The 19,040-nt window shown below is 34.9% G+C and overlaps 1 protein-coding gene and 4 long non-coding RNA genes across 5 annotated transcripts; 2 read left to right on the top strand and 3 right to left on the bottom strand.

The window, feature by feature from the left end:
* The first annotated feature begins 1,052 nt into the window (after nucleotides 1-1,052).
* LOC124435840 (kelch-like protein 12) lies at nucleotides 1,053-10,972 on the top strand. The gene is made up of 2 exons (XM_046985790.1): nucleotides 1,053-1,438; nucleotides 10,764-10,972. The coding sequence occupies exons 1-2, from the start codon at nucleotides 1,194-1,196 to the stop codon at nucleotides 10,951-10,953; spliced, it is 435 nt and encodes a 144-aa protein (XP_046841746.1). The 5' UTR covers nucleotides 1,053-1,193; the 3' UTR covers nucleotides 10,954-10,972.
* On the bottom strand, nucleotides 7,652-8,016 carry LOC124435847. Its single transcript, XR_006945185.1, has 2 exons — nucleotides 7,956-8,016; nucleotides 7,652-7,778 (listed from the first exon to the last, which is right to left on the bottom strand). It is a non-coding gene; the product is annotated as an uncharacterized LOC124435847 (long non-coding RNA).
* Nucleotides 8,064-8,379, bottom strand: LOC124435848. Its single transcript, XR_006945186.1, has 2 exons — nucleotides 8,211-8,379; nucleotides 8,064-8,120 (listed from the first exon to the last, which is right to left on the bottom strand). It is a non-coding gene; the product is annotated as an uncharacterized LOC124435848 (long non-coding RNA).
* A 4,159-nt stretch (nucleotides 10,973-15,131) lies between the features above and the next one.
* On the bottom strand, nucleotides 15,132-15,425 carry LOC124435842. The gene is made up of 2 exons (XR_006945179.1): nucleotides 15,285-15,425; nucleotides 15,132-15,204 (listed from the first exon to the last, which is right to left on the bottom strand). It is a non-coding gene; the product is annotated as an uncharacterized LOC124435842 (long non-coding RNA).
* Nucleotides 15,426-17,214: 1,789 nt separating this feature from the next.
* On the top strand, nucleotides 17,215-18,024 carry LOC124435843. The gene is made up of 2 exons (XR_006945180.1): nucleotides 17,215-17,327; nucleotides 17,421-18,024. It is a non-coding gene; the product is annotated as an uncharacterized LOC124435843 (long non-coding RNA).
* Nucleotides 18,025-19,040: the final 1,016 nt, after the last annotated feature.

Below are 19,040 nucleotides of genomic sequence, written 5' to 3'. Positions count from 1 at the left end.
ATTTAAGACTGTTGTTGATGAAAATTTTTACTGTTCATTTGTCTGAATGTCATGAAAGATGCCAGAATGTGCCATAATCAACACAGTTTTGTCGTGAATGTATTGAAGAACATCTACGAGTTAACACAAAGATCCTCAATGTCAAGATGATTTCTGTAGCTACGCTTCATCCAGCGCGTGTTATAAATAACTTGATTTCAAAGTTAAAGATCAACTGCGACTACGCCAGTCGTGGTTGTCCTGAATTTATAAATGTCGAAGATCTTGAAAGACATGTTGGTGGCTTTTGCTCCAGTGTTGTGTTCTAATGAACGTTGTGGTCTGGAAATAAACAAACGAGACAAGATTAAACATGAAACTGAATTATGTGAATACAGAAAGATTGCTTCTCACGACTTTCGAGAGATTAGCGAAATGTTTCAACGAAGTTTTGAAGACAAAATGGAAATGCAAATGAACAACTTAAGGGAAAATAGACGAAAATTTTTTTGAAGTAAAAGATTCCGTGAAACCATTATGGTAAAATATCAGTAGAATGTTTCGCTGAATACAGTGACCAAAGAAATGATGGAATCTGTAGTAGAAAATGTTGAACAAAATCTTTCTACAGTGACCAAAAGAAATGATGGAATCAAGGAAAGAAATAAAAGATGTTCAACAAAATCTTTCTACAGTGACCAAAGAAATGATGGAATCAAAGGAAAGAAACAAAAAGATGTTCAACAAAATCTTTCTACTGTGATTGAAATGAAAAAATAAAGCCATGATGTTTCCAATTTGGAAAAGATGAATATAAATGAACATATGTTCATGAATTGAAATGGTGTGATGTAAGATGTGTGCTGGTAACTTTCAAGGTGGTTCCTCAAAGAGTGTTGAAATATTTTCATGGAAGGAGGAGAAATGGTTTAACATTGCATCAATGGAAAATGAACAGTGGGCTTCATCATTTATTTATAATGATAATTTATTTGTTGTTGGAGGAGTGTTCTGCAAGTCAATGGAGACATTGAATATAAAACAGGACATGGACATTTTGAGCTTCCTATGTATGTAGTGGTCATCAAACTGTTGTTTGTAAACAACAAATCCTTGTCATTGGAGGATACATTGGTAGTAAAGGATATTCAGATCTGATCAGTGAAATAAAAATTACAGGTGCAACATCTTATGTTTTGAAAGAGTTGTGTCATATGCCTGAACCACGTTATGGCCATGGTGCTGTTGTTGTTGATGATAAAGTTTTTATTTTTGGAGGATGGGGAAAAGATGGCAAAGTTTTATCTAGTGTTTTGGAGTTTGATCCAAGGACTCTTACATTTAAGGAAATGCCTCCATTACCTCATCTATTGACTCAAATGGCAACAGTTCAATGGAGAGATCAAGTTGTTCTTCTTGGAGGTTATGATGGAAAAGAAAGGTTGAACAGTGTTATCATGTATGACTGCAAAGCAGAAAGATTACAGTCCATCCATGAATCTGGTGTTGCATTATGCAGAATGATACAATTGTTGTCATGGGAGGTTGGATTGATAAAGGTAATTATCTTAATTCAGTGGAGTGTTTCAAAATGGGATGTAGTTCTTCATGGAAATATCTTCCTTCAATGAAAGAGCCACGATAGCATTCATAGCGAAGTTTTACCTTTTGGACAAAAGTATGTATAAGAAATTGCATCAAACGTTATAACTTACTAAAAATTGTAGACACTGGATGATAAATATGTAAAGTTAAATGTGTAAACCTTTAAAGCCTGTTGAAATTATTTCTCCACTGATTCACTTTAATGATATATATACTGTATATTGCAAGTTGTATCATAAAATACTATATACAGCATGTCTATCACAAACTTTGGTCATTAAAATTATATATTTACATGTTATTTATGGCATTTTTCAAATATATTACATGGCTTTGCTCACATCATTATTAAATTATGCGTTGAATTTGTTTGGACTATTTCCATGAAATATACAAAAGCAATTTGCTTAGAGACTATTTACATGGAGTGCGGTAACCCCAGCAGAAGGGTTATCCTGAAAGCGAGTCACCCGTGAATATGTTTTATAAGTAGCGTTCACACATGCGCACTAGGGGCACCTACTAGTGGTAGGTTTACCCTAATAACACCAACATTCAATCACTTCTTAAGACACACAAACTGGATATCAATTTTCGTGGTAGTTATTATTATACGCAACAAAATTTAAAACGTGACATACTTTATATGCATGGTAAAATTACAAGAATGTGGCTGTTGGTGTACTGCTTTCTTCATCTGCGATGTAGAACGTAAATTTCTTGCTATTTACTGGCTAAAATGACATAAATCAAATTGTTATTGCATTGATTGAAAATTTCCAGTTTCCTGGAACAACAAAATAACGAGGAAATTTTATGTCTGAGACTTTGTATTCTTGAGAGGAACGTGACGTCATCAATAATGTCGCATGTTTGGGTTTGTTACCTGGTTTTGTACGTCCAAAAAGTACATTTTGGCTTTCATTTTTTTTGTTTTGCGTTTGGCTACATTTGATATTTTTCATTTCAATGGACTGTAATTTTTCTATCATTTAAACCATTATAAGATGGTGGGACAGTCACAATGATTTGTGCTACACAGTGAAATTTAATGTTCCTCGGAAAAAACGATTATAAAGCACAAATATACCAGCAAAATGCCCCTCAGTTTAGCAAGTTAATATTTTAATAATAAACAGTTATTGGATGAGGTTGAGCATGATATCTAGAATTATTCAGACCGGGTCATGTATGTACCGAATGTTGGAAGACTTTGTTTTGGAATCTTAGCATGGAAACAATAAGTGAATTAACGCTTTAACCCTCTAGAAGCCGGACATTTTCGAAAGTTTGCACACATCTCGTTTGGTGAGTGCTGCTTGACGGACACAGTTTTCTGTTAAAAATCTTTATTATATTCAAACACCTTCTATCATTTCATGTACTTCATGTTACGCAGTTTATAATTTCCACACTTTCTTAAGTAGACTTCATATGTGATTATTTATCGTCAAATTACCTTATCATGATACGGGGTTTGTCTGTATTGAGTTATTCATATTGAAATACTATTTTGCTATGGGCAATATCTGAATGCTCTTTATGAAATGCCGAAATATGTGACACGCTGGAAAGGCGAACAGGATTGTGTGCAATGAAACTCTGAAGATGACAGCGCCAGGTTGTGAACGTCAGTCAACAATGCGTCTTCAGGATATACCATCAGAATAACGCTTTAACCCTCGAAGCGGACAGGATTTTTGCTTCGTTTGGTGAGTGCTGCTCGTGACGCGTTTTGAAGGTTAAACGATTTCGTTTCATCCTTGTTATGTTATTCAAACACCTTGTATCATTCATGTACTTCATATTACGCAGTTTATGGTACCACTTTTTAAGTGTAGACTTCATATAACAGTTGTTTATCTATCTAAGATAAAATTACAGCCGTCATGACTCAGGAGGTTTGTCTGTATTGTTATTCAGTATTGAAACTATTTATGGTCAATATCTGGTGCTCTTTATGAAATGCCGAAATATGTGACACGTTGGCAAACGGCGAGCAAATTCTTATTAAGTAAATGACTCTGAAGATGACAACCGCTAAGGTTGTCGAAACGTCAGTCAACAACAAAAACAGTCCTTCTCAGGACTATACCAACCTGGACAATCTACATTTACAAGCATGGAATTCATATTGTTTTGCAAAATGTCACAGCGTAACATTTAGATCAATGAATGTTCCAGATCAAGACTGCTCGCTGCATTCTTTCAAAGTCAATGTGCTGAAATTTTTGACGCTCTTCATCGGTGAATGGAAGCAAAGCTAAGTTCGAGATCAAATCAAAAGTACGCAAGTATTGAATGATTTCGATTCGTGCTTCTTTAATTAACTGGTCTCTTTAGTGACCGCAGTTCGACATTTTAATAGCCAATGTGGGCATTAAGAATAAAGTTCCTGCTCGTCCAAACGCTTTCTTCATCACTTTATTAGTTGAGTTACTTGCTCATCTGCATCATATATGGTTAAAGGACATGGAACATAAAATTCGGATTATTTGGTAAAGAGGTACGCTGTCGTAAGTTCACCAAAGTTTGAGCTCAAAGGATAAATATTTGAATATGGAGGTTTAAAGTTGATGCTTTACTGATAACGTATTAATGCCCGACGAGCTAGCGACAGCTACCGATGTCGTTGTGACGTAATAGTTGATGGCTAAACGCGGTCAATTGCGCGCTTCGTTCAAAATATATTGGTAACTTCTTAACAACACGACAATTTAGCATTGAAATATGGTTTATTGCGCCGCATTTAATTGTAAAACGGTTCTTCTAAGAACCACGAAACACAACAAAAGGTTTCTTTTCGTTTCCGAAACAAGCGTATGCAGGATATTTGTGAAAAATCCGACACAAAATTGGAAACCAACAAAAGAGCTCAAAATTGTGCTCGCAACATTTCGAGTTCGTGCTTCGTGCAAATTTCAAGCTTGATGCAATCAGTAGGATGGACAGCAGGACGGCTTCGCCTTAAGAAGGATGCTGTACCCACGATTTTGAATACTCTGTGGAACCCACAAGTATAGCATCTAAAAGGAAGTAGCCAACAAATGTTAGAACTGCATTTGAGAAGAGACAGAAGGCAGAGGTGAATATTATAGTTGTAGTTAGCAATATTTGTTTGTTATCAAAAACTAAAGCTATATGAACATTTCTATAATTTTAGATTATTGACGACGTTCTTGGAACGACGACTTTCTTGTAGGACGATGTGTCAAATCGGGATGTTTGTTGCCTCAGGAATCTAAGATGAAGACAAAAATATGAACAGAAACACAAACAAATACAGTGGTAACTAATTCAGACTAATGTCATTTAATCTTTTCTTTGTTATTTTAACTCATAGAAAATTCCTTATACCTTAGAAGCACAATGTGAAATGGTAAGCAGACATAACAATCGTCCGCAAAAACACGTAAGGTCAAGAACCACTCAAACAAAACTTACAAAAGTGCCAAATATGATAAGTAGAGGTATAGACTTTCCATTTCGGCCGTTTTGATTTTTAATGAAAAATCAACAATACGATAATTTTATGGTAGGGAGGTTGAGTTAATTTAAACAAAAATCACAGCACACAGACGACGTTATGTGAAATTGAACATTTGAGGATAGCGCTGTATGGTGTGATACAGAAAGCACGTCGACGATGAACAATAGCCACAATGGATCAGACTCTCAATGTTCAAATGAGTTAAAGTGCACATACAGCCTTTTCCAAATTCGTTGAACTTTTAAAGTTTAGACTGTGGAAAATATGATTCGAAGAAAATTTCATAAAAAATAAAAACAAAGAATTTTTGGCGGTTTGAATTGAAACTGCTTTTGAGCTCTTGTTCGGGGACAAAACGAGAGGTTTGTGACGTCATTTAAGGAACGTATAAATGCGCTGCACAAAACAACGTGAAATAACAATTCTTTATATATTGCTTTTAGAAATTAATATAAAAATTGTACGAAAATGTCGACATCCGATTCATCGATTATTTCTCCTAACGAAAGCTTGCTCGTCGTTAAAAATGGTATGCGATGAAGTGAAATGCCTTTCTCCGAACTGGCTACGTTAGAACAGCCAAAAACTGCACATCGATGGCTGTGTTTGTTTGTATAAACTTGTAAGTTGTTTTGGCAGTCAGTCTGTGTTCCTTAAATGACGTCACAAGTAAGTCCCATACCACGGATTAGAGCTCTCGACATTTTTTTACAAAACGTTGAAATTCAGGTTTTATTCGAAATTTGCCGAAGATAAACAAAAACGAAAAAGTTAACTAAATTCTGTAGCGGCATTTGTATTATTTATCAAAATCTATTTGAGAATAAAAACTAAAATAGTTGTATGTGCACTTTAAGCGAAAATGAAGAATCCGACAATGACAATGTGACGTTAGTACCAACTATCCAGTCACCTGACTATTCTTTGCGCTTTTCTCTGTTCTATGTTTCTCAAGAACGTTACATTTATCCTCTGATTCTGATGGTAATTTTTTATGTTATAGGGAAGATGTTCAAAATGAGAGAAATACAAAGTGGTTGTATTTTAATAAAGTTCTGTTCTTTGATAAACAAACTTTCATTTCTGTCAGAGCACATATAGCTATATTCAATGTTTGGTACACTGCTGTGTTTCAAATTGTTTGTATGCCAAAAGCATCTTCTAGAATCAATCAGAAAGGTTTTAGGAATAATGATACATTATATATGTGTATTAAATAAGTAAGATATCTGATCATAGTACTAGTCACATGATCTGGTAGCACTTCTTATTGTATGCTAATTGATATCTTTTGTTCGATACATGGTTTAGGACAAGCTCATTATGGAACTTAAATAATTAAATATATGTTGTTTTGTTTCTGCTTCAATAATAAATTAACAAAGAAACATTAACCTTGGAAGAGAGATGGAAGATGTGATTTCCTGGATATTGTGCCAAGTATGGGTCATATAGCTGCATGGATTTGAATCTAACAACATTTTAGACACACTTGTTCAGGTAACAATTCTTCAACAAATGTACATAAAACATGGTTAGAATACTCACATAATTATGTTAAACAGTCCAATGAAGTGACCAACTCTGGAGCAATGGAACTTGAGGAATTAAAAAGATGTCTGGCAAAGTTTGATGAAAGTGGGATGAAGGTGAAGTCAATGACCACAGACAGACATGCTCAAATCAAATCTTACATGAAAAAACAAAGACAAAAAATCTAGCACTACTTTGATGTATGGCATGTAGCAAAAGGTATAGATTGTAATAACAAACCAACCTTTTACATTTTCATCAATAATCAAATCCAACAGGAATTAAAAAGAACATTTGGGCAGCATCAAAAAAAGTGGTTTTATTGTCAGATTGGGCCCAATCAATTTCCAACCATGTATACTGGTGTGCTGCTTCCAGCAATGGTGATGAAAGAACTTGTCAAGGCAAAGTGGTTGTCAGTTCTCAACCATATATGTGACATCCATGAGGGACATAGTGATGTATTCCCAAAAGTGAATATGATATGTTAGAGCCTAGAATGTGGATAAAAAGGTATTGTAAGCGAATAAATTTCAAAGTAACATCAACATTCTTTTTTTTTGTTAACTAACTTCTGATCTTAGGTTGAAAAGCTTATGTTGAGCTGTCTTCGATTGTTGAGTCCAAGTATCTCATGACAGATAATGGAAAACTCAGTTATCAAAAGCAGACTTCATCCATCAAAGGTTTCCACCGAGTGGTAATTCTTTTTGCACCAAAACATACTTAATTTTTTCTACAGATCAATGTAAGCAAGGTAATATAAAAATGATTTGTGTATGATTACTTAAAAAAAGTCATCATTGCAAAAGCAATAAGTTGCAATAGTTGTAAACATAAACTTAACATTCATTTGTAGATTGTTTATTGCTGCTCTTCATTTCAATGAGAATGGAAACAAAGCTCATAAAATGAAGAATGATGGGGAAACAGAAGAGGAATTGATTTGGAGAGTGGCTTATTCAAATTCAAAAGAAGGGCAAGGGGATATCAAACCAGTGAAAATTGACAGCACTTATGGTTAGCACAGAAAAATAAACTTACTTTTCTCAAAGTGCAATGCAAAGCCAACATAAATAATGATTTGCTTTTCAGGATATGTTAAGGACTTGATGAAAGAAGTTTTGTACTGCAGACGCATTAATCCAACACTGTCCGAAGCTCTTCATGTCTGGAGTGAAAAATACCACCTGTCCCATTGACTTGCCACAAATCAAAAATCAGCAAAGCTGAAGCCATTTAAAACATAAATGTCGCTTCTATATATAAAAGATAATAGAAATAGCGTTCCACATGAAATAAACATAATTACAAATGAACAGACTTTGTCATACGCCATAAGCCCTACCATTCAGTAGTGTTGAGCATATTCAAATCCTTTGTATTCTCCAGAAGGCGAAGGAAATGCTCGGATTTTGTCTCCAGCACAAGAAGGTATGGGTAGTCTGTACTTTTCCCAACTTGCCATGCACCCAAGCCGTCCACTGTCGGTACAACGTGTAGCGTTATGTTTCTTGAAAGATACAAAATTTTGTCTAAGATACTTATCGGCATTATACACTTCTCGACATACACGTAATTATACTTCTAAGGTAATATTTACTCGTTTTCTTCACTCTCAGGTATAGGTCCAATGTCATGTGTGTACGACCATAGATGTTTTTATGACGGCTTCGTTTGTACACACTGTGGCAAACTCTTCCTCTTGTGTGATGCAAATATGATCGCCATGTATCAGAGGATCAGTGTTGCTTACCTCTTGGCAACATATACTTTCCGTCCTGTACTCATGACCACACAAAATCCACACTCGCACCTAAAAGATAAAAACATTCTTTTTACTCTGGGAAAAACAATGAAGCATCCATAAAATGCAACTAACCATTCAACATTTCCAAATCTGTGAATGTATTCATCTTCCGATGACGGAGAATTGTCATTACTATGACCACCTTGCGCGTTGGCCAAAGGCTCAAACATGGGTTTTGTTATTGATGAAAATATCATAATCGGCATAAAAGAAGAATCCATTAATTTTTGTTAAATAAAAAACAAATAACTAGCAAACTACCTTAATAGCAAACTACCGAAAGTTGTGCTAGTTGTAGAACGATATAAGAAAAATGCTTGTTTATGTCAACTATTACGTCATTCATTCCCAGTTCCCAGACTTCAACAATCTCACGGCGTTTTAGCAATGGTCATCGAACATCGTGTTTTATCGATTATAACCTAAATATCTTTTGAAATATTTGCGGACGACTTTGAAACTTGGTACGTTTTATTTTCACGCCGTAGGCATTACAATAAAATAAAGTTGTCTTCTATCTTGCATGTGTCCTTTAATGTAGAATATTTCAGAATGTTTTCCTCAAAAGCAAAAGTTGTAATATAATTTTCGTCTTTAGCTGTTATATAAGAATATACGGAGAAATTGCGATGACTCAGAACTTTTGTTTTTTACTACTGTAACGTCATCAAACGACATGCGCAGAACGCGTTGTAAATGTAAAATGGGATAGCCCCATTGAGTCTAATAGAACTCAATTGGCCCTATATCAAAATTTGGAGGCAAGGTAAGACTATAAGAAAGTTTTACCCTTGTATCATTCAAGTGAAAAATTTTCTCATTAACAGCTGCTACAATTTTGATATTAAATTGTATAGGAAGACGTATGAAATGGCTTGTCGTCCTAATGTTTACGAAAGTGGATATGAAGAATCGAGATTTAAGACTGTTGTTGATGAAAATTTTTACTGTTCCATTTGTCTGAATGTCATGAAAGATGCCAGAATGTGTAATCAACACAGTTTTGTCGTGAATGTATTGAAGAACATCTACGAGTTAATGCACAAAGATGTCCTCAATGTCAAGATGATTTAACTGTAGCTACGCTTCATCCAGCGCGTGTTATAAATAAAATGATTTCAAAGTTAAAGATCAACTGCGACTACGCCAGTCGTGGTTGTCCTGAATTATAAATGTCGAAGATCTTGAAAGACATGTTGAAAATTGTTTTGCTCCAGTGTTGTGTTCAAATGAACGTTGTGGTCTGGAAATAAACAAACGAGACAAGATTAAACATGAAACTGAATTATGTGAATACAGAAAGATTGCTTCTCGACAGAGATTAGCGAAATGTTTCAACGAAGTTTGAAGACAAAATGGAAATGCAAATGAACAACAAGCAGGAAAATAGACGAAAAATTTTTTTTGAAAGGAAGTAAAGATTCCGTGAAATATTGACATCTCAGTATAAAGAAATGATGGAATCAAGGAGAAATGTTGAACAAAAATTTCTACAGTGACCAAAGAAATGATGGAATCAGGAAAGAAATAAAAGATAACAACAATCTTTCTACAGTGACCAAAGAAATGATGGAATCAAGGAAAAAGAAATAAAAGATGTTCAACAAAATCTTTCTACAGTGACCAAAGAAATGAAAGAAATGAAAACCATGATGTTTCAAATGTTGGAAAAGATGAATATAAATGAACAACATGTTCAAACATTGACATCATCAATTGAAATGGTGATGAACTCTGTGAAAGGTGATATTTTGATTGCTGGAGGTTACTCAGTTGGTTACTCAAAGAGTGTTGAAATATTTTCATGGAAGGAGGAGAAATGGTTTAACATTATCAATGGAAAATGAACACAGGATTTGCTTCATCATTTATTTATAATGATAATTTATTTTTGGAGGAGTGTTCTGCAAGTCAATGGAGACATTGAATATAAAACAGTTTCCTTTGACATGGAAGACATTTCCCACAAAGCTTCCTTATGATGTTGAGGTCATCAAACTGTTGTTTATAAACAACAAATCTACATTGGAGGATACATTTAGGACAGATTTGATCAGTGAAATAAACATTACTGGTACAACATCTCATGTTTTGAAAGAGTTGTGTCATATGCCTGAACCACGTTGGTGCCATGGAGCTGTTGTTGTTGATGATAAAGTTCTTATTTTTGGAGGATGGGGAAAAGGTATGAAAGTTCTGTCTAGTGTTTTGGAATTTGATCCAAGGACTCTTACATTTAAGGTGCCTCCATTACCTCATCCATTGACTGAAATGGCAACAGTTCAATGGAGATCAAGTTGTTCTTCTTGGAGGTGATGATGGAAAAAGATTGAACAGTGTTATCATGTATGACACTAAGACAGGTAAGATTACAGTCTTACCATCCATGTTGGAAAAGAGATCCTGTTGTTGTGCAGTTATAACAGATGATACAATTGTTGTCATGGGAGGTTGGAATGATAAAGGTAATTTCTTAATTCAGTGGAGTGTTTCAAAATGGGATGTAGTTCTTCATGGAAATATCTTCCTTCAATGAACGAGCCACGATACTTGTCCATAGCGAAGTTTTACCTTTTGGACAAAAGTATGTATAAAGTAAGAACGTGCATCAAACGTTATAACTTACTAAAAATTCTTGTAGCTTACACTGGATGATAAATATGTAAAGTTAAATGTGTAAACCTTTAAAGCCTTGTTGAGAAATTATTTCTCCACTGATTCACTTTAATGATATATATACTGTATATTGCAAGTTGTATCATAAAATACTATATACAGCACATGTCTATCACAAACTTTGGTCACCAATTAAGAATTATATATTTACATGTTATTTATATAAATGGCATTTTTCAAATATATTACATGGCTTTGCTCACATCATTATTAAATTATGCTTGAATTTGTTTGGACTATTTCCCATGAAATACAAAAGCAATTTGCTTAGAGACTATTTACATGGAGGTACGGTAACCCCAGCAGAAGGGTTATCCTAGAGCAAGTCACCCTACGTGAATATGTTTTATAAGTAGCGTTCACACATGCGCACTAGGGGCACCTACTAGTGGTAGGTACCCTAATAACACCAACATTCAATCACTTCTTAAGACTACACCAAACTGGATATCAATTTTCGTTAGTACTGCCATTATTATTATACGCAACAAAATTTAAAACGTGACATACTTTATATGCATGGTAAAATTACAAGAATAGGAAAACTGCACCATTAGCTGTTGGTGTACTGTACTTTGACCATCTACGACGTGTATACTAGTACGAAAGCACGTGATAAGTTTCTTGCTATTTACTGGCTAAAATGACATAAATATGACAAATTGTTATTGCACCTTCAGATTGAAAATTTTGCCACCTTTCCAGTTTCCTCTCAGACAACAAAATAACGAGGAAATTTTATGTCTGAGAACTTTGTATTCTTGAGAGGAACGTGACGTCATCAATAATACAGTCGCCATGTTTAGGGTTTGTAACCTGGTTTTTGTACGTCCAAAAAAGTACATTTTGGCTTTCATTTTTTTGTTTTGCGTTTTGGCTGCATTTAATCTTTTTCATTTCAATGGACTGTAATTTTTCTATCATTTAAACCATTATAAGATGGTGGGACAGTCACAATGATTTGTGCTACACAGTGAAATTTAATGTTCCTCGGAAAAAACGATTATAAAGCACAAATATACCAGCAAAATGCCCCTCAGTTTAGCAAGTTAATATTTTAATAATAAACAGTTATTGGATGAGGTTGAGCATGATATCTAGAATTATTCAGACCGAGGTCAATGTCATCTGCCGTCATTGATGGAAGAACTTTGAATCTTTTGGAATCTTTCAGCATGGAAACAATAAGTGAATTAACTTTAACCTCTCTAGAAGCCGGACATTTTCGAAAGTTTGCACACATCTCGTTTGGTGAGTGCTGCTCGTGGGCGCAACGGTTTCTAGAGGGTTAAAAGTGATTCTCGTTTCATCCTTGTTATATTCAAACACCTTGTATCATTTCATGTACTTCATGTTACGCAGTTTATGGTACTTTTTGTGTAGACTTCATGGTTATTTATCGATGAACATAAACGCTGTCATGACTCACGAGGGTTTGTCTGTATTGTTAGTTATTCATATTGAAATTACTGTTTTGCTATAGGAAATATGCGTGCTGGATAAATAGACACGTTGGCAAACGTGAAACGGAATTCATTTTAAAGTAATGACTCTGAAGATGACAACCGCTAAGGTTGTCGATACGTCAGTCAACAACAACAAAACAGTCCTTCTCAGGACTATACCAATCTGGACAATCTACATTTACAAGCATGGAATTCATATTGTTTTGCAAAATGTCACTACTCTCGTAACATTTAGATAATATTTCCAGATCAAGACTGCTCGCTGCATTCTTTCAAGTCAATGTTCGCTGAAATTTTGACGCTCTTTATCAGTGATGAATGGAAGCAAAGCTAAGTTTGAGATCAAATCAAAAGTACGCAAGTATTGAATGATTTCGATTCGTGCTTCTTTATCGTTAACTGGTGCTTTAGTGACCGCAGTTCGACATTTAATAGCGAATATGCAGGAAAAAAGTTCTGTCGTCCAAACGCTTTCTTTATCACTTTATTCGTTGAAGTTACTTGCTCATCTGCATCATATATGGTTAAAGGACACATGCAACATAAAATTCGGATTGTTATTTTTGTACTTTACATGAAGGTATAGCTACAACTAATAGTTCACCAAAGTTTGAGACTCAAAGGATAAATATTTTTGAAGATATGGAGGTTTAAAGTTGATGCTTTACTGATAACGTATTGAAAATGCCCGACGAGCTAGCGACAGCTACCGATGTCGTTGTGACGTAATAGTTGACATTAGCTAAACGCGGTCAATTGCGCGCTTCGTTCAAAATATATTGGTAACTTCTTAACAACACGACAATTTAGCATTGAAAATATGGTTTATTGTGCCGCATTTAATTGTAAAAACGGTTCTTCTAAGAACCACCAAACACAGCAAAAGGTTTCTTTTTTTTCGTTTCCCGAAAACAAGCGCATGCGAGATATTTGGATTGAAAAAATCCGACGCAAAAATTGGAAGCCAACAAAGAGCTCAAAATTGTGCTCGCAACATTTCGAGAGTTCGTGCTTCGTGCAAAATTTTGAAGCGATGCAATCAGTAGGATGGACAGCAGGACGGCTTTGCCTTAAGAAGGATGCTGTACCCACGATTTTGAATACTCTGTGGAACCCACAAGTGTAGCATCTAAAGGAAGCAGCCAACAAATGTTAGAACTGCATTTGAGAAGAGACGAAGGCAAGAGGTGAATATTATAGTTATAGTTAGCAATATTTGTTTACATTTATAAAAACTAAGCTATATAGGCATTACCAAATTGAAGACAATTCTATAATTTTAGATTATTGACGACGTTCTTGCAGAACATGACGATTTCTTGTAGACGACGACCACGATGTGTCGACATCGGCTCGAAATGTTTGTGCGTTTTCCTCAAAGGAAGTTTGTCTAAGATGAATGATGTCAAAATATATGTAGACAGCGAAACACATACAGTGGTAACTAATTCAGACTAATGTCGTTTGATCTTTTCTTTGTTATTTTAACTCATAAAAAATTCCTTAACGTACCTTAGAAGCGCAATGTGAAATGCCAAGCAGCCATAACAATCCGTCCGCAAAAACACGTAAGGTCAAGAACCACTCAAACAAAAGTGCCAAATATGATAAGTAGAGGTATAGACTTTCCATTCCGGCCGTTTTGATTTTGTGAAAAATCCAGCAATACGATAATTTTATGCTAAGGTACGGAGGTTGAGTTCATTTCAACAAAAATCACAGGCGAGGACGAACATTTTGAGGATGGAGCAGCGCTGTATGGTCTGATACAGAAAGCACGTCGACGATGAGCAATAGCAACAATGGATCAGACTCTCAATGTTCAAATGAGTTAAGCGAAAATGAAGAATCCGACAATGACAATGCAACGTTAGTACCAACTATCCAGTCACCTGACTATTCTTTACATTGCTTTTCTCTGTTATATGTTTCTCAGAACGTTACGTTTATCTCTCTGATGATTCTGATGGTAATTTTTATGTTATAGGGAAGATGTTCAAAATGAGAGAAAATACATAGTGTTTGATAGTTGCCTGAGACAGTGAGTCAATGCCCATGTTGTGGTGAAAGTTGTTCCATTGTGACCAAAACGACTGGTAGTATGGTTAACGTACTAGCAAAATGTCATTGTGGTTATGTTCGAGACTGGAATAGCCAACCTCTGCATGGGCAAATGCCTTTGGGTAACGGTCTTTGCTGCCAGCATCTTGTTAGTGGTAGTAGCCCAGCAAAGTTCTTCAATTCCTTCGTCACTCAAGCATACAATTTCTGTCAGAGCACACATATAGCTATATTCAAACAGCGTATTTGATACCCCTGCTGTAATTGTTTGGCATGCAAAAGCATCTTCTAGAATCAATCAGTTTAGGAATATGATACATTATATGTATTAAACTAAGTATAAGATATCTGATCATAGTACTAGTCACATGATCTGGTAAGCACTTCTTATTGTATGCTAATTGATATCTTCTGTTCAGCTATACATGGTTTAGGACAAGCTCATTATGGAACAAATAATTAAATATATGTTGTTTTGTTTCTGCTTCAATAATAAATTAACAAAGAAACATGGAAGAGATGGAAGATGTGATTTCCTGGATATTGTGCCAAGTATGGGTCATATAGCTGCATGGATTTGGAATCTAACAACATTTTAGACACACAACTTGTTCAGGTAACAATTCTTCAACAACTGTACATAAAACATGGTTAGAATACTCACATAATTATGTTAAACAGTCCAATGAAGTGACCAACTCTGGAGCAATGGAACTTGAGGAATTAAAAAGATGTCTGGCAAAGTTTGATGAAAGTGGGATGAAGGTGAAGTCAATGACCACAGACAGACATGCTCAAATCAAATCTTACATGAAAAAACAAAGACCAAAAATCGAGCACTACTTTGATGTATGGCATGTAGCAAAGGGTATAGATTGTAATAACAAACCAACCTTTTACATTTCATCAATAATCAAAATCCAACAGGAATTAAAAAGAACATTTGGGCAGCAAAAAAAGTGGTTGCAAATTGTCAGATTGGGCCCAATCAATTTCCAACCATGTATACTGGTGTGCTGCTTCCAGCAATGGTGATGAAGAACTTGTCAAGGCAAAGTGGTTGTCAGTTCTCAACCATATATGTGACATCCATGAGGGACATAGTGATGTATTCCCAAAATGTGAATATGATATGTTAGAGCCTAGAATGTGGATAAAAAAAGGTATTGTAAGCGAATAAATTTCAAAGTAACATCAACATTCTTTTTTTTTGTTAACTAACTTCTGATCTTAGGTTCAAAAGCTTATGTTGAGCTGTCTTCGATTGTTGAGTCCAAGTATCTCATGACAGATAATGGAAAACTCAGTTATCAAAAGCAGACTTCATCCATCAAAGGTTTCCACCGGTGGTAATTCTTTTGCACCAAAACATACTTAATTTTTCTACAGATCAATGTAAGCAAGGTAATATAAAAATGATTTGTGTATGATTACTTAAAAAAAGTCATCATTGCAAAAGCAATAAGTTGCAATAGTTGTAAACATAAACTTAACATTCATTTGTAGATTGTTTATTGCTGCTCTTCATTTCAATGAGAATGGAAACAAAGCTCATAAAATGAATGAATGATGGAAACAGAAGAGGAATTGATTTGGAGAGTGGCTTATTCAAATTCAAAAGAAGGCAGGGATATCAAACCAGTGAAAATTGACAGCTTATGGTTAGCACAGAAAAATAAACACTTTTCTCAAAGTGCAATGCAAAGCCAACATAAATAATGATTTGCTTTTCAGGATATGTTAAGGACTTGATGAAAGAAGTTTTGTTACTGCAGACGCATTAATCCAACACTGAAACTCTTGATGTCTTTGGAGTGAAAGAAATACCTGTCCATTGACTTGCCTAAATCAAAAATCAGCAAAGCTGAAGCCATTAAGCAACATAAATGTCGCTTCTATATAAAAAAGATAATAGAAATAGCGTTCCACATGAAATAAACATAATTACAAATGAACAGACTTTGTCATACGCCATAAGCTACCATTCAGTAGTGTTGAGCATATTCAAATCCTTTGTATTCTCAGAAAGCGAAGGAAAATGCTTTCCGGATTTGTCTGCTTTGAAGTACTGGGTAGTCTGTACTTTCTTCCCAATAACTTGCCATGCACAAGCCGTCCACTGTCGGTACAACGTGTAGCGTTATGTTTCATATTTGTTAAATAAAACAAATAACTAGCAAACTACCTTAATAGCAAACTACCGAAAGTTGTGCTAGTCGAAAACGATATAAGAAAAATGCTTGTTTATGTCAACTATTACGTCACTCATTCCCAGTTCCCAGACTTTAACAATCTCGGCGTTTTAGCAATGGTCATCGAATATCGTGTTTTTATCGATTATAATCCTAAATATCTTTTGAAAATTTTTACGGACGACTTTGAAACTTGGTACGTTTTATTTTCACGCCGTAGGCATTACAATAAAATAAAGTTGTCTTCTATCTTGCATGTGTCCTTTAATGTAGAATATTTCAGAATGTTTTCCTCAAAAGCAAAAGTTGTAATATAATTTTTATTGTCTTTAGCTGTTATATAAGAATATACGGAGAAATTGCGATGACTCAGAACTTTTGTTTTTTACTACTGTAACGTCATCAAACACGACATGCGCAGAACGCGTTGTAAATGTAAAATATGGGATAGCCCCATTGAGTCTAATAGAACTCAATTGATAGCCCTATATCAAAATTTTGTCTTTTGAGGCAAGGTAAGACTATAAGAAAGTTTTACCCTTGTATCATTCAAGTGAAAAATTTTCTCATTAACAGCTGTACTACAATTTTGATATTAAATTGTATAGGAAGACGTATGAAATGGCTTGTCGTCCTAATGTTTACGAAAGTGGATATGAAGAATCGAGATTTAAGACTGTTGTTGATGAAAATTTTTACTGTTCAATTTGTCTGAATGTCATGAAAGATGCCAGAATGTGCCATAATCAACACAGTTTTTGTCGTGAATGTATTGAAGAACATCTACGAGTTAATGCACAAAGATGTCCTCAATGTCAAGATGATTTAACTGTAGCTACGCTTCATCCAGCGCGTGTTATAAATAATATGATTTCAAAGTTAAAGATCAACTGCGACTACGCCAGTCGTGGTTGTCCTGAATTATAAATGTCGAAGATCTTGAAAGACATGTTGAAAATTGTGGCTTTGCTCCAGTGTTGTGTTCTAATGAACGTTGTGGTCTGGAAATAAACAAACGAGACAAGATTAAACATGAAACTGAATTATGTGAATACAGAAAGATTGCTTCTCACGACTTTCGAGAGATTAGCGAAATGTTTCAACGAAGTTTTGAAGACAAAATGGAAATGCAAATGAACAACAAGCAGGAAAATAGACGAAAAATTTTTTGAAGTAAAAGATTCCGTGAAACCATTGACATCTCAGTATAAAGAAATGATGGAATCTGTAGTAGAAAATGTTGAACAAAATCTTTCTACAGTGACCAAAGAAATGATGGAATCAAGGAAAGAAATAAAAGATGTTCAACAAAATCTTTCTACAGTGACCAAAGAAATGAAAGAAATGAAACCATGATGTTTCAAATGTTGGAAAAGATGAATATAAATGAACAACATGTTCAAACATTGACATCATCAATTGAAATGGTGATGAACTCTGTAAAATGTGATATTTTGATTGCTGGAGGTTACTCAGTGGTTCCTCAAAGAGTGTTGAAATATTTTCATGGAAGGAGGAAAAGTGGTTTAAGATTGCATCAATGGAAAATGAACACAATAATGCTTCATCATTTATTTATAATGATAATTTATTTTTTGTTGCAGGATATCGCTGCAAGTCAATGGAGACATTGAATATAAAACAGTTTCCTTTGACATGGAAGACATTTCCCACAAAGCTCCCTTATGAATGTTGGTATCATCAAACTGTTGTTTATAAACAACAAATCTTTCACATTGGAGGATACATTAGTGGTAAAGGAAGATCAGATTTGATCAGTGAAATAAAAATTACTGGTACAACATCTTATGTTTTGAAAGAGTTGTGTCATATGCCTGAACCACGGGATGGCCATGTAGCTGTTGTTGTTGATGATAAAGTTCTTATTTTGGAGGATGGGGAAAAGATGGAAAGTTTTGTCCAGTGTTTTGGAATTTGATCCAAGGACTCTTACATTTAAGAAATGCCTCCATTACCTCATCCATTGGTTGGAATGGCAACAGTTCAATGGAGAGATCAAGTTGTTCTTCTTGGAGGTTGATGATGGAAGAAAAGGTTGAACAGTGTTATCATGTATGAAACTAAGACAGGTAAGATTACAGTCTTACCATCCATGTTGGAAAAGAGATAGGCGTGTTGTGCAGTTATAACAGATGATACAATTGTTGTCATGGGAGGTTCGAATGATAAAGGTATTTATCTTAATTCAGTGGAGTGTTTCAAAATGG

The sequence above is a fragment of the Xenia sp. Carnegie-2017 genome, unplaced genomic scaffold (genome assembly GCF_021976095.1).
Source record: "Xenia sp. Carnegie-2017 unplaced genomic scaffold, XeniaSp_v1 HiC_scaffold_16, whole genome shotgun sequence".
Taxonomy (NCBI): domain Eukaryota; kingdom Metazoa; phylum Cnidaria; class Anthozoa; order Malacalcyonacea; family Xeniidae; genus Xenia; species Xenia sp. Carnegie-2017.
Note: the sequence above shows the minus strand (reverse complement) of the source record. Positions and strands in the feature narration are given on the sequence as shown.